At 41.7% G+C, this 14,304-nt stretch overlaps 1 protein-coding gene across 1 annotated transcript in view; it reads left to right on the top strand.

The window, feature by feature from the left end:
- Positions 1-6,846: 6,846 nt before the first annotated feature.
- The window catches only part of SLC26A5 (solute carrier family 26 member 5), a 26,804-nt gene continuing 19,346 nt past the window's right edge, over positions 6,847-14,304 (top strand). The window contains exons 1-6 of the mRNA XM_015810688.2: positions 6,847-7,029; positions 8,147-8,286; positions 9,023-9,133; positions 10,447-10,613; positions 12,046-12,210; positions 13,672-13,824. Of these exons, the coding sequence (XP_015666174.1) occupies positions 6,875-7,029; positions 8,147-8,286; positions 9,023-9,133; positions 10,447-10,613; positions 12,046-12,210; positions 13,672-13,824 (891 nt within the window). The 5' untranslated portion in view covers positions 6,847-6,874. The remainder of the gene's footprint in view (positions 7,030-8,146; positions 8,287-9,022; positions 9,134-10,446; positions 10,614-12,045; positions 12,211-13,671; positions 13,825-14,304) is intronic.

The raw sequence follows: 14,304 nt of genomic DNA, 5'->3' as shown, positions 1-14,304 counted from the left end.
AAATAACAACAATAACAGTAATAATGTTGGAAGGGACCTTGGAGGTCTTGGATACACCAGACCTGGATACATGGAAGTAAATAGAATAACAGAATAACACAGTTGGAAGGAATGTTGGAGGTCATCTAATCCAACCCCCTGCTCAGGCATGAAACTCTACACCATTTCAGACAAATGGCTGTCCAGTCTCTTCTTAAAAGCTTCCAGTGTTGGAGCATTCACCGCTTCTGGAGGCAGGTAGTTCCACTGGTTAATTGTTCTAACTGTCAGGAAGTTTCTCCTTCGTTCCAGGTTGCTTCTCTCCTTGGTTAGTTTCCATCCGTTCCTTCTTGTCCTGCCTTCGGGCGCTTTGGAGAATAGCTTGACTCCCTCTTATTTGGGGCAGCCCCTGAGATACTGGAACACTGCTTGTCGGAAACCTGCTGGGAGAATCCCAGAACGACCATCGCACAGCCCCAGACACTGCACCCGTTGTAAAGACACTCTGGCTGGCAAGTTGGAAACTGATCCAAGAGAGAAGCAACCTGGTTATTAATGAGGAACTCCCTGTTTCTCATTAAAAAGTGAGTCACATTTCCCCCCCTCCCCCGTGCTGTTGTAATTTGGCCGGCTAGGGAATTCTGGGAGTTGAAGTCCACAGGTTGCCGAAGTTGGACAACTCTGCCTGTAGACTGAGGTCCTCAGTAGCCGCTTCGTTGTGTTATCTGAATTATTTCCTTAATGGTTGCTTTCAATTTCTTATTGCGACCTGGGCAGCCGTGTAAGCGGGAGAAACAAATAAGACACAAAGGATGCAGTGGAAAGGAAATGAAAAGGTGGTCAGTTGTGGCGGTGCGTGCATTGAAAGGGTTGGAAAGAACATACAAGACACGCTCGAAGCAGTTTGGTGAAAGCACCAGGCTAGAAAGTGGGAGACGGTGAGTTCTAGTCCCGCCTTAGGCATGAAAACCAGCTGGGTGACTTTGGGCCAATCACCAGGAGACTGTGAGTTCTAGTCCCGCCTTAGGCATGAAAGCCAGCTGGGTGACTTTGGACCAATCACCAGAAGACTTGAGAGTTCTAGTCCCGCCTTAGGCATGAAAGTCATCTGGGTGACTGGGCCAATCACCAGGAGACTGAGAGTTCTAATCCCGCCTTAGGCATGAAAGCCAGCTGGATGATTTTGGACCAATCACCAGGAGATGGTGAGTTCTAGTCCCGCCTTAGGCATGAAAGCCAGCTGGGTGACTTTGGACCAATCACCGGGAGACGGAGAGTTCTAGTCCCGCCTTAGGCATGAAAGTCATGTGGGTGACTTTGGGCCAATCACTAGGAGACGGAGAGTTCTGGTCCCACCTTAGGCATGAAAGCCAGCTGGGTGACTTTGGGCCAATCACCAGGAGATTGTGAGTTCTAGTCCCGCCTTAGCCACGAAAGCCAGAAAATCACCAGGAGACGGTGAGTTCTAGTCCCACTTTAGCCCTGAGATCCAGCTGGGCCAGCCACTCTTTCTCAGCCCAACCCACCTCACAGGGCTGTCGTGGGGAAAATAGGAAGATGAGATGTTTGTAGCCTTCAGTTATTTGCAAAAATAATAAAAGCAGGATACAAACAAAGAAATTAGCAAATTCATTTCAACTTTGAGCAGATCTGGCCAGGTAGATCTGGGTACTTGAGCACCCAAAATGTTCAAATAGAAACATGAAGACATGTGCTTAGAGCAGGGAAATCTCTGCTGGATATTTTTATATGAAATTGGAATTTGGTTTCATCAGCATTGAATTGCGAGGAGCAGATTCCAGCTAAAACCTCTACAGAATAATAAACATGCGGCTATAAAACCTCACCGAGAATTAATGTCTCTGCTTCCTGAAACGCATCATTTCAAAACTGATGTATCAGCTTGTTAAAGGAAACTCGATGTACTGTAAATTGGCAGTGTGTGTGCCACAATATTCGAATCATATTTCAGTTCCTAGAAGTAGAGACGGGTCCTTGAGAAAAACAAGAGTTATCAGTAAGCAGTGTTCCTTATGTTGGTATAACTGAGATCTGAATTCCCATCTAACCGTGGCTAATAGTTCAGGAGGACACCAAGTACAGGAGATTTAATAACAACAACAACAATAATTAATAATAATAGAGTTGGAAGGGACCTTGGAGGTCTTCTAGTCCAACTCCCTGCTTAGGCAGGAAACCCTATACCATTTCAGACAAATAGTTGTCTAATCTCTTCCTAAAAACCTTCAGTGATGGAACACTCACAACTTCTGGAGGCAGGTTGTTCCACTGATTAATTGTTCTCATTATTAGGAAATTCCTCCTTAGTTCCAGGTTGCTTCTCTCCTTGATTAGCTTCCATCTGTTGCTTCTTGTCCTGCCTTCAGGTGCTTTGGAGAATAACTTGACTCCCTCTTCTTTGGGGCAGCCCCTGAGATATTGGAAGACTGCTATCATGTCCCCCCTCGTCCTTCTCTTCATTAAACTAGACATACCAAATTCCAGCCACCATTCCTTATATGTTTTAGCCTCCAGTCCCCTAAATCATCTTTGTTGCTCTTCTCTGTACTCTTTCTAGAGTCTCAACATCTTTTTTACATCGTGATGACCAAAACTGGATGCAGTATTCCAAGCGTGGCCTTACCAAGGCGTTGTAAAGTGGTATTAACACTTCAGGTGATCTTGATTCTATCCCTCTGTTAATGCAGCCTATGATTGCGTTGGTTTTTTTGGCTGCTGCTGCACACAACTGGCTCATATTTAAGCGATTGTCCACTAGGACTCCGAGATCCCTCTCACAGTTACTAGCATTAAGCCAAGTTTCACCTCGTCTATACCTATAGGGTTGTTTTTTCTTGTCTAAGTGTAAAATCTTACTTTTATCTACGTTGAATTTGATTGTGTTAGATAGGGCCCAGTGTTCAGATTCACACATCTGAATGACTTAAGGTTGGGGGGAGAGAATAACTTTGCTATATCAATATTAACTGCGGCAAGCTACAATTTCTGTAAAGATGGGCCATTTTCATCCAGAGAAAATATGGTGGCCCAGGCTACAGAAATATTGCTCTTCTCTTTCCTTCTCTTGTTATTGGCACGTGCTAGGTAACTCAACCCCAATCCCAACTTTGAATCTACGTTGACTTTGGGGCGGTAAGGACTTAATTAAAAAGTTCTCCTGCTTTTTATGGCAGCTGCCAAATGAAATGGGCTGGTCCAGGAATCGGCCTGAAGAACATTTTGATAAGGCCTAAAGAACATTTTAGATGGCCTAAAGAACATTTTGATATGACCTTTAATGTTTCTAAAAACAACGGGGGGGGGGGAACTAGTGAAGAAATTAAATCACATTTTCCTAGAGGAAGATAGGCTGGACATTTTGAGCAAGAACTAAAGTCACCGATTATCTAAATGAATCATGGAACATTTGGGTGGATTGTAGAATAGTCAGTGTTAAATCAGCTGGCTATGTAAGAAGCATGTGATTCAAAAAAAAAAAGGACATTGGTGACCTTTTCATTGTTGCTCGCGCAGAATACACATCCATCCTGTTGATAAAATACTGGGACAAAAGTTTAATGAAAATACATTTTTATAAATGATTGATTCTCCAAAGCACTTCAGGGCAGGACAAGAAGCAACGGATGCAAGCTTATCAAGGAGAGAAGCAACCTGGAACTAAGGAGACATTTCCTGACAATGAGAACCATTAATCAGTGGAAGGGCTTGCCTTCAGAAGTTGTGGGTCCTCCAACACTGGAGTTGCCTTTTCAAAAAGGCAACTGGATTTTCTTGGTTTTTTTCCTGGAAGACATTTCGCTTCTCATCCAAGAAGCTTCACCCGTTCAGCAGTGACCACGAGGAACGGATGAAGCTTTTGGGATGAGAAGCGAAAGGTCTTCCAGGGAAAACCAAGGAGGTCCAGTTAACTTTTGAAAAAAAAAGCATCTTTGGGACAACATTGACCCGGATGACTGAGAATCTCCTTAGACATCCATCATTAGAGGTTTTTGAGACTGAACAGCCCTTTGTCTGGAATGATATAGAGTCTCTTGCTTGAGCAAGGGGGTTGGACTAGAAGACCTCCAAGGTCCCTTCCGACTCTGTTATTCTGTTTTCGGTATCCTATGTTGACATTGCTCATGAAATCAAGCAGCTGCCAAAAAAGCCAACACAGTGCTGGGCTGCATTAACAGAGGGATAGAATCAAGATCACGTGAAGTATTAATACCACTTTACAAGGCCTTGGTAAGGCCACACTTGGAATATGGCATCCAGTTTTGGTCACCACGGTGTAAAAAAGATGCTGAGACTCTGGAAAGAGTGCAGAGAAGAGCAACAAAGATGATCAGGGGACTGGATGCTAAAACATATAAGGAAAGGCTGCTGGAATTGGGTATGTCTCGTTTAATGAAGAGAAGGACGAGGGGGGACAGGATAGCAGTCTTCCAGTATCTCAGGGGTTGCCCCAAAGAAGAGGGAGTCAAGCTATTCTCCGAAGCGCCTGAAGGCAGGACAAGAAGCAACGGATGGAAACTCATCAAGGAGAGAAGCAACCTAGAACTAAGGAGAAACTTCCTGACAGTTAGAACAATTTAATCAGTGGAACAACCTGCCTCCAGAAGCTGTGAATGCTCCAACACTGGATGTTTTTAAGAAGAGACTGTACAGCCATTTGTCTGAAATGGTATAGGGTTTCCTGCCTAAGCAGGGGGTTGGACTCGATGACCTCCAAGGTCCCTTCCAACTTTATTATTATTATTATTATTATTATTATTATTATTATTATTATTATTATTATTATTATTATTATTATTATTATTATTATTATTATTATTATTATTATTGCAATGAGATGATTGTAGAGCACATGGTGATCTGAGATTTTATTTTTCTAGAATACCTCATTGCAATATCAGAATTTAATTTAAAACCATGGGGGATATTTCAACTGGTCTCTTATCTAAGTGAAACCAAACTGGTCATTCTAAGCCTGAGAGATCTCGCTGGCCAACCTTGTGGAGTCTTAGAACTAAGCTTAGATCTGGTTAGTAGTGGAAAGGGAAAAGACCAGAAGATCTGTAAAAGGCGCTACCTTTTTTTTCCCCACATGCTGAAGCCAAAATCCTTTGCATCTCTCCCATCATGTGAGCAACACATGCAAAATTGTGGTCTCACATTCAGATCTATCTTCTCTACAGTGCTAATTTAAGTCAATCAATTAGAATAGAGCTGGAAGGGACCTTGGAGGTCTTCTAGTCCAGCCCCCTGCTCAAGCAGGAGAACCTAGACCAACTCAGACAAGTGACTGTCCAGTCTCTTCTTAAAAACCTCCAGTGATGGAGCGCCCACGATTTCTGGTGGCAAGCTGTTCCACCGGTTAATTGTCCTCACTGTCGGGAAGTTTCTCCTTAATTCCAGGTTGCTTCTCTCCTTGATCAGTTTCCAACCATTGTTTCTTGTCCTGCCCTCTGGTGCTTTGGGGAATAAATTGATCCCCTCCTCCTTGTGGCAGCCCCTCAAATACTGGAATATTGCTATCACATCTACCCCCCCCCAAAAGGGTTGACTTGAAGACCTCCAGGGTCCCAGCTCTATTCTGATGGATTGATTGAAGGAATCAATCTGCAGAAGCCAGCCTATGATATTCCTCGTTTATATAGTCTGTTTGTCCCCCGTTTGCTAGTCGATGGCAGCAGTAAATCCTTTAAAAGCTTACTTTGATTGGATGGGATTAAGAGTTTTTATCTGACAGATAAAGGCTCTTTAGCTCTGTTTGCGCTGCCCTTCTACGTAGGTTTCTGCAACGCGTCGAGTTTTCGTAAGGGCAATTTTTTAAATCATGCACGTTTTCCTTTTGGTCCGCGGAGAAACTAAAACTCAGAGCAGCTTTACGGATAGTCCTCGGCTTACGGCCACCGCCGAGCTCAAGATTTCCGTCGCTACGCGAGACAGTTGCTCAGGGAATTTTGCCCCATTTTACAACTTTTCTGCCCACGGTTGTTAAAGCGAGTCGCTTCGGTTCGTAAGTTCGTAAGCCGGTTGCGAAGTGAATCTGGCTTCTCCCGTTGACTTTGCCTGTCGAAAGGTCACCAAAGGGGGTCACGTGTCCCCCCCCGGACACCGTGACCGTCGTAAATAGGAGTCAGTTGCCAACCGTCTGAATTTTGGTCACGTGACCCTGGGGGAGGCTGCAACGGTCGTAAACATGAAAAAATGGTCCTAAGCCGCTTTTTTTGGTGCCCTTGTAAGTTTGAGTGGTCACTAAACTAACTGTTGTAAGTTGAGGACTACTGCATTTTTGTCTAAAGTAAATCTACACTAAAAAAAAGTGTTCAGAGGAAGGATGATTTACTAATTTACCTTTTTCCTGCTTTCTTTCATTCTTTCTTTCTTTCTTTCTTTCTTTCTTATCTTTCCAATCTTTTCTTTTTCATTCTAAACTTTCTTTTCTTTCTTTCTTTCTAAACTTTCTTTCTTTCTTTCCAATCTTCTTTCTTTCTTTCTTTCTAAACTTTCTTTTCTTTTTCTTTCTTTTCTTTCTTTCTTTTTTCATTCTTTCTTATCTTTCCAATCTTCTTTCTTTCTAAACTTTCTTTTCTTTCTTCCTTCTTCCTTTCTTTCTTTTTTCATTCTTTCTTCCTTATCTTTCCAATCTTGTTTCTTTCTTTCTTTCTTTCTTTCTTTCTTTCTTTCTTTCTTTTTTTCTTTCATTCATTCATTCATTCATTCATTCATTCATTCATTCGGTTAAAGAGAAGCCTGGCAGAGGGACAGATCCAAAAGTTTTCTTTTGTATTTCTTCTCAATAGAAAGAAACATTCCATGCTAATCTTTTTATACAGGCAGCCTGAAGAAACGTCTCTCCTGTCCTCGCGTTTATTGAATACGTACTATGGAACATGAGGGAGAAGATGACGCGCGGCCCACGTCATCACCCATGTACCATGTGGAGAGACAAGTGTACAATCAAGGGATCCTGCACGGGCAGCTGCACACAAAGGACAAAACAACTCGGCCTCTTGGCCAAAAGATAGCGCACACTCTTCGGTAAGACATGAAATCTGCGGGGTTTCATTAAACTAATCAGCTGGCCATTCTTCGGATCCCGTTCAGGTGGTCCTTGACTTACAGAAAGTTGTTTAGCGACGGAATGGAATGGAATTGAATGGAGAATAGAATAGAATAGAATAGAATAGAATAGAATAGAATAGAATAGAATAGAATAGAATAGAAGAATAAAATATAGAAATGTAGAATAGAATAGAATAGAATATAGAAATGAAGAATAGAATATAGAAGTGTAGAATAGAATAGAATAGAATAGAATATAGAAATAAATAGAATATAGAAATGAATAGAATAGAATAGAATATAGAAATGAATAGAATATAGAAATGTAGAATAGAATAGAATATAGAAATGAAGAATAGAATATAGAAATGAATAGAATAGAATAGAATAGAATAGAATAGAATAGAATAGAATAGAATAGAATAGAATAACATGGAATGGAACAGAATGAAACGGAACGGAATGGAACACCACAGAACAGAATAATATAGAATAGAATAGAATAACATAGAATAGAATAACATAGAATAGAATGGAAAGGAATGGAATGGAATGGAATAAGGAATAGAATAGAATAACATAGAATAGAATGGAAAGGAATGGAATGGAATGGAATAGAACAGAACAAAACAGAATAGAATAGTATATATAAAAAATACAAATGTTACAGTGCAACCACCCCCCTGGAGACCATTTTTATTATCTATATTGCTTCTCATATAACAACTAACATTATACAATATATTTCAATTGTGCCCTTATCCCTTCCAAAACATCACATATTCTTGAGTAGGTTTATTCCCTTTGCCTTCCTTCCACCAACACTGTTTTTATAAAATCCTCTCATATTTCATTATAATTATTTACTTTAATCATCCCTTTTTTTAAATTTAATTTCTGTTCATGTATCATTTATTACCATATTCCATATTTTGTTATGCCACTCATTTCTTTGAATAACCCAGTTTCCATATATATTTTCCTCAGCAAACGTCTGCAGAGCTGGAGACGTAAAATGAACACATAAAGATTTTCACTCTTGACCGTTTCTTTCGCTTGACTGACCACATGTTTTTGCTTTGGGCGTTTTCAGCTGTTCTTCCAAAAAAGCCAAATCGGTCCTCTATAGCTTTTTCCCGATTTTAACATGGCTTCCTCACTATCCCGTGAAAGAATATTTGATGGGAGACGTGGTCTCGGGGATCAGCACGGGGGTCATGCAGCTGCCTCAAGGTTAGTAAAACTGCAACTTTGAAAAACAAAATCTACACCCCCCTAAATCAAAGTTGGCCCTTTTATGTCTTGTGGACTTCGACTCCCAGAATTCACGCTGGCTGAGGAATTCTGGGAGTCGAAGTCCACAAGTCATGAAAGGGCCAAGTTTGAAAACCCCTCCCAGAATTCCTTAGCCAGGCATGCTGGCCGAGGAATTCTGGGAGTTGAAGTCCACAAGTCATGAAAGGGCCAAGTTTGAAGACCCCTCCCAGAATTCCTCAGCCAGGCACGCTGGCTGAGGAATTCTGGGAGTTGAAGTTCACAAATCATAAAAGGACCAAGTTTGAAGACCCCTCCCAGAATTCCTCACCCAGGCACGCTGGCTGAGGAATTCTGGGAGTTGAAGTCCACGAGTCATGAAAGGGCCAAGTTTGAAGACCCTTCCCAGAATTCCTCAGCCAGGCACGCTGGCTGAGGAATTCTGGGAGTTGAAGTCCACAAGTCACAAAAGGGTCAAGTTTGAAGACCCCTGCCCTAAATGAAAAAAAAATTGTGTGTCTTGCTGCAGGTTTTCTTTCATAATTTAAAATTTGACATTTTACTTTCAAACAAGTTGCTGACCGAGAATTGAATTGGGGGGAAAAACACTGATAAATTACAACCGTCTAACTATTCTTCATTGAACCATTTATTCCAATAATTCAGTTGTGCATCTCACTTATTCTTTCCTTTTTTTCTTTCACGTTTCTCTCAGGATTGGCGTATGCGTCGCTGGCTGCAGTTCCTCCAGTCTTTGGCCTGTATTCTTCATTTTTTCCAGTCTTTCTATATACATTTTTTGGAACTTCCAGACATATATCAATAGGTATGTCTCTTAATGTATCAATGATTTTGCAGTTTGCTTTGCCTTCAAAAATCATAGGTGCTCCCTCACTGGAGGTTTTAAAGAAGAGATTGGACAGTCACTTGTCTGAGATGATACAGGTTCTCCTGCTTGAGCAGGGGGCTGGACTAGAAGACCTCCAAGGTCCCTTCCAGCTTCTATTCTAATTCTATTCTATTCTATTCCTTATTCTATTCTATTCTATTCTATTCTATTCTATTCTATTCTTTTCTATTCTTTTCTATTCTTTTCTAATTCTATTCTATTCTATTCCATATTCTATTCTATTCTATTCCCCATTCTCTATTCTATTCCCATTTTCTATTCTATTCTGTTGTTCTGTTTTGTTCTATTATACAATCTGTTTATTCTATTCTATTTCTATTTTTATTTCCATTCTCTATTCTATTCTGTTTTGTTCTGTTCTATTATACAATCTGTTTATTCTATTCTATTCTATTCTATTCTATTCTTTTCTATTCTTTTCTAATTCTATTCTATTCTATTCTATTCCATATTCTATTCTATTCTATTCTGTTCTATTCTATTCTATTCTATTCTATTGTTTTCTAATTCTATTCTATTATATTCCATATTCTATTCTATTCTATTCTATTATCAGTGTGTCTCAACTTTGATAACTGGAAGATGTGTAGACTTCAATTCCCAGAAACTGACCCCTTGCTGGCTGGGAAATTCTGGGAGCTGAAGTCCACACATCTTCCAGTTTAGATGACTTCCTGGTTTAGATGACTGTGTTCCTGAAAATATAGTTGGGTGGAACCCTCTCCATCTCTGCAGCCGTCATAAATATGAGTCAGTTGCCAAGCGTCTGAATTTTCATCCCCCTGAACAAGGGGATCCTGCAAAGGTCGTAAGTGTGAAAAACGGTCACAAGTCGCTTCTTCCAGTGCCATTGTAACTTTGAACAGTCACTAAAGGAACCATTGTAATTTGAGGACAATCTGTACAAGGGCCCGGATTTTGATCACGTGACCGTGGGGGAGGCTGCAACGGTCCTAGGTGGGAAGAGCGGTCATAAAGTCCCTTTTCCGGTGCCGTTGTAACTTTGAACGGTCACTAAAGGAATGATCAAGAGCTACTCGTACGTTTCCAGCATACATTTGAAAGACCTTTTAGTCGTTTTTGACAGTTTTTCAGGTGTTAAGGACCAACGATATGTCATTTCGTAAAAAACAAAAACAAAAAAACAAATTTTCTTTCCAGTGGTTTCTTTCACGTGTCTGGATGTTGTTGGCCCTAATGCTGGCTTCTCCAACCTCGCCCCCTTGCAGGAACCTTTGCTGTGATCAGCCTGATGATTGGCGGAGTAGCTGTGAGAGAAGTCCCCGATGAATGGCCTGGCATGACGGAGACCAACTCGACCAACGGGACCGACGCCCGCGATGCTATGCGGGTGAAAGTGGCAGTGGCGGTCACCTTGCTGTCAGGTCTTATACAGGTAAGGGGTGCAGCAGCTGAATAGAATTAGAATTAGAATAGAAAAAATGGAATGGAATTGGAATAGAATATATAGAATAGAATAGAATAGAATAGAATAGAATAGAATAGAATAGAATAGAATAGAATAGAATAGAATAGAATATGGAATGGAATTAGAATAGAATTAGAATAGAATAGAATAGAATAGAATAGAATAGAATAGAATAGAATAGAATAGAATAGAATATGGAATGGAATAGAATGGAATAGAATAGAATAGAATAGAATAGAATAGAATAGAATAGAATAGAATAGAATAGAATAGAATAGAATATGGAATGGAATTAGAATAGAATTAGAATAGAATAGAATAGAATAGAATAGAAAACATAGAATGGAATAGAATAGAATAGAATAGAATAGAATAGAATAGAATAGAATAGAATAGAATAGCAGAATTGGAAGGGACCTTGAAGGTCATCTAGTCCATCCCCCTGCTCAGGCAGGAAACCCTATATCATTTCAGACAAATGGCTGTCCAGTCTCTTCTTAAAAACTTCCAGTGTTGGAGCATTCACCGCTTCTGGAGGCAGGTAGTTCCACTGGTTAATTGTTTTAACTGTCAGGAAGTTTCTCCTTAGTTCTAGGTTGCTTCTCTCCGTGATGAGTTTCCATCCGTTGCTTCTTGTCCTGCCTTCAGGCGCCTTGGAGAATAGCTTGACTCCCTCTTCTTTGGGGCAGCCCACAAAGAATTCAGATTCAGAAGTAGATTTAGCTATTGCTTTCATCTAAGTCAAAATCTGATTTTCCTAAGTCTTGTTTTTTTTGGGTTTTTTTGCCATTCAAGATGAGGCTGAGCATCTTCCATCAACGTGCGGTCCTTGGTGCTCTCTGAGCTTGGTGGTTTTCCTGCAGACGTTTCACTGATGCTGTAATCTGGTTTGGTAATAAAACATCTGTAAGAAAATGATCAAGCTCGGAGAGCAGCGAAGAGCCCACCGTTCAACCTTAAGCTGCAAATATTCTTTTCGGTCAAGTCCACGAGTGTTTTTGTGGTGGTGTGGTCTCGTAGGTGATATGAGACACCGATTTAGAGTATGAGAAAGGTGTGGCCAAGTATTGTTGCAGACTTTGTACTCTGCATGTGTTATGGAAACAGAAACCTCTGCTAAGTTAACCCGGCTTTTTATTTCAAAAATAACTTAATGTTCCGCTTGAATCGGACAGGTTTGCTTAGATTACACAATAGACTTGGAAAAAGTCATAGAGAAGAACAAAAAAAATGCACAGCGGTTGTCACCCTTCGTGATTCTCATTGATCAAATATTTTCATATAACTTCTTGTTCTCTACGACTGGAAATCTCTGGCTTACGTTCTTGTTGTGAACTGGTTTAAAAATCAAAAGTGATTTCAATGACTCTTGCTAGAATGTGGGTTCTCTTCCTATTAGTTGTGTTTAGGACTCCTTCGTTTTGGATTTGTAGCCATTTACCTGACGGAGCCCCTGGTGCGTGGATTCACAACTGCAGCAGCCGTGCACGTGTTTACCTCTCAGCTGAAGTATCTGCTCGGGATTAATATCAAACGATTCAGTGGCCCCCTGTCTGTTCTTTACGTAAGTATCTATCTCTCTATATCATCTCTCCATCTGATTGTCTATTTCAGGAGTAGACAACCTTGGCTCTTTTATGACTCGTGGACTTCAATTCCCAGAATTCCTGAGCCAGCCACGCTGAGGGGAAAGGGAGAGGTTTCCAAGCTGAGCCATGCTGGCTGAGGAATTCTGGGAGTTGAAGTCCATGAGTCAGAAAGCGGCCTAGGCCTAGGCCAGAGGTAGGCAACCCTGGCTCTTTTATGACTCGTGGACTCCAATTCCCAGAATTCCTCAGCCAGCCACGCTGAGGGGAAAGGGAGAGGTTTCCAAGCTGAGCTATACTGGCTCAGGAATTCTGGGAGTTGAAGTCCACGAGTCTTAAAGTTGCCAAGGTTGAGGACCCCTGATATAGGGCAGGGGTGGGGAACCTTGGCTCTTTTATGACTCGTGGACTTCAACTCCCAGAATTCCTGAGCCAGCCATGCTGAGGGGAAAGGGAGAGGTTTCCAAGCTGAGCCATGCTGGCTGAGGAATTCTGGGAGTTGAAGTCCATAAGTCATAAAAGAGCCAAGGTTGCCTACCCTTGGTCTATATCTATCTGTCTGTCTGTCTGTCTGTCTGTCTGTCTGTCTGTCTGTCTGTCTGTCTGTCTGTCTGTCTGTCTGTCTGTCTGTCTGTCTGTCTGTCTGTCTGTCTATCTATCTATCTATCTATCTATCTATCTGTGTCTATCTATGGACAGATGTTTATCTGAAATGGAATATGGTCTCCTGCTTGAGCGGGCGGGTTGGACTAGAAGACCTCCAAGGTCCCTTCCAACTTTATTATTCAGTTATTATTTTTACATATAACTCCTCCTATTTTCCCCACAGCAGTGACCCTGTAAGGTGACTTGGACTGAGACTGACTGGGCCAAAGTCACTCATTTGGCTTTCATGGCTAAGGCAGGACTTGAACTCACAATCTCCTGCTTTCAAGCCTGGTGGTGCCTTAACCTCTAGAGCAGTGTTTCTCAACCTTGACAATTTTAAGGCATGTGGACTTCAACTCCCAGAATTCCACAGCCAGCATTGCTGGCTGTGGAATTCTGGGAGTTGAAGTCCACATGCCTTAAAATTGTCAAGGTTGAGAAACACTGCTCTAGACCAAACTGGCTCCATCTGTAATAGGATGCTTCACTTACTAGGCTGTTCCTGACCAATGGGACTTGAAAAGATGGGAATAAGCAAGTTGGTAGATTTCGTTTGGCCCTTTGCTTCCTACCTGCTTCGGACAACACAACCAACCCAAGGGAGTATGGGAGTTGTAGTCCTGAGAACTCTTTGGAAGATTGCTCCTGTTGCAGTCCCAGAATAGTGCGATGGTTTTCTCAGGCCACAGACAAGTCTCCTTAGTGGACCCCTCCCCGTCCAAAGCATCAGATAATTCTCATAGTAATCTTGCAGACCTAATTGGTTATCTTTCTGTCTTGTCTTATTTCAGAGCTTGATTGAGGTGTTCTCCAATATCACCAAAACCAACACGGCCACTTTAGTCGTTGGGCTCATCTGCATCGTTCTGCTGTTGGGCGGCAAAGAAATCAATGATCGCTTTAAGAAGAAGTTGGTGGTGCCGATTCCGCTGGAGATCATTGTGGTAGGTCTTAAACCCTAGCTCGACCATTCACTCAGAACACAGAGCCTAGAATGATAGAGTTGGTAGGGACCTCGGAGGTCTTCTAGTCCAGCCCCCTGCTCCAGCAGGAGACCCCGGCCCAGACCAGTCTCTTTTTGAAAGGCTCCAGTGATGGAGCCCCCACAGCTTCTGGAGGCAGGTTGTTCAGCTCCTTAATTGTTCTCACTGTCAGGAAGTTTCTCCTTAGTTCTAGGTTGCTTCTCTCTTTGCCTCATTGCTTCTTGTCCTTCCTTCAGGTGTTTTGGAGAATAAGTTGACCCCCCCCTCTTCTTTGGGCCAGCCTCTCAGATATTGGAAGACTGCTATCATGTCACCCCTAGTCCTTCTTTTCATTAACCTAGACATACTCAATTCTTGCAAGAAACAGATAGGTAAGTTAGATAGGTAGATAGATAGAGATGGTTGGTAGGTAGGTAGGTAGGTAGGTAGGTAGGTAGGTAG

Source organism: Protobothrops mucrosquamatus, unplaced genomic scaffold (assembly GCF_001527695.2).
Source record: "Protobothrops mucrosquamatus isolate PMUCROS unplaced genomic scaffold, P.Mucros_1.0 scaffold_39, whole genome shotgun sequence".
Classification (NCBI taxonomy): Eukaryota; Metazoa; Chordata; class Lepidosauria; order Squamata; family Viperidae; genus Protobothrops; species Protobothrops mucrosquamatus.
Note: the sequence above shows the minus strand (reverse complement) of the source record. Positions and strands in the feature narration are given on the sequence as shown.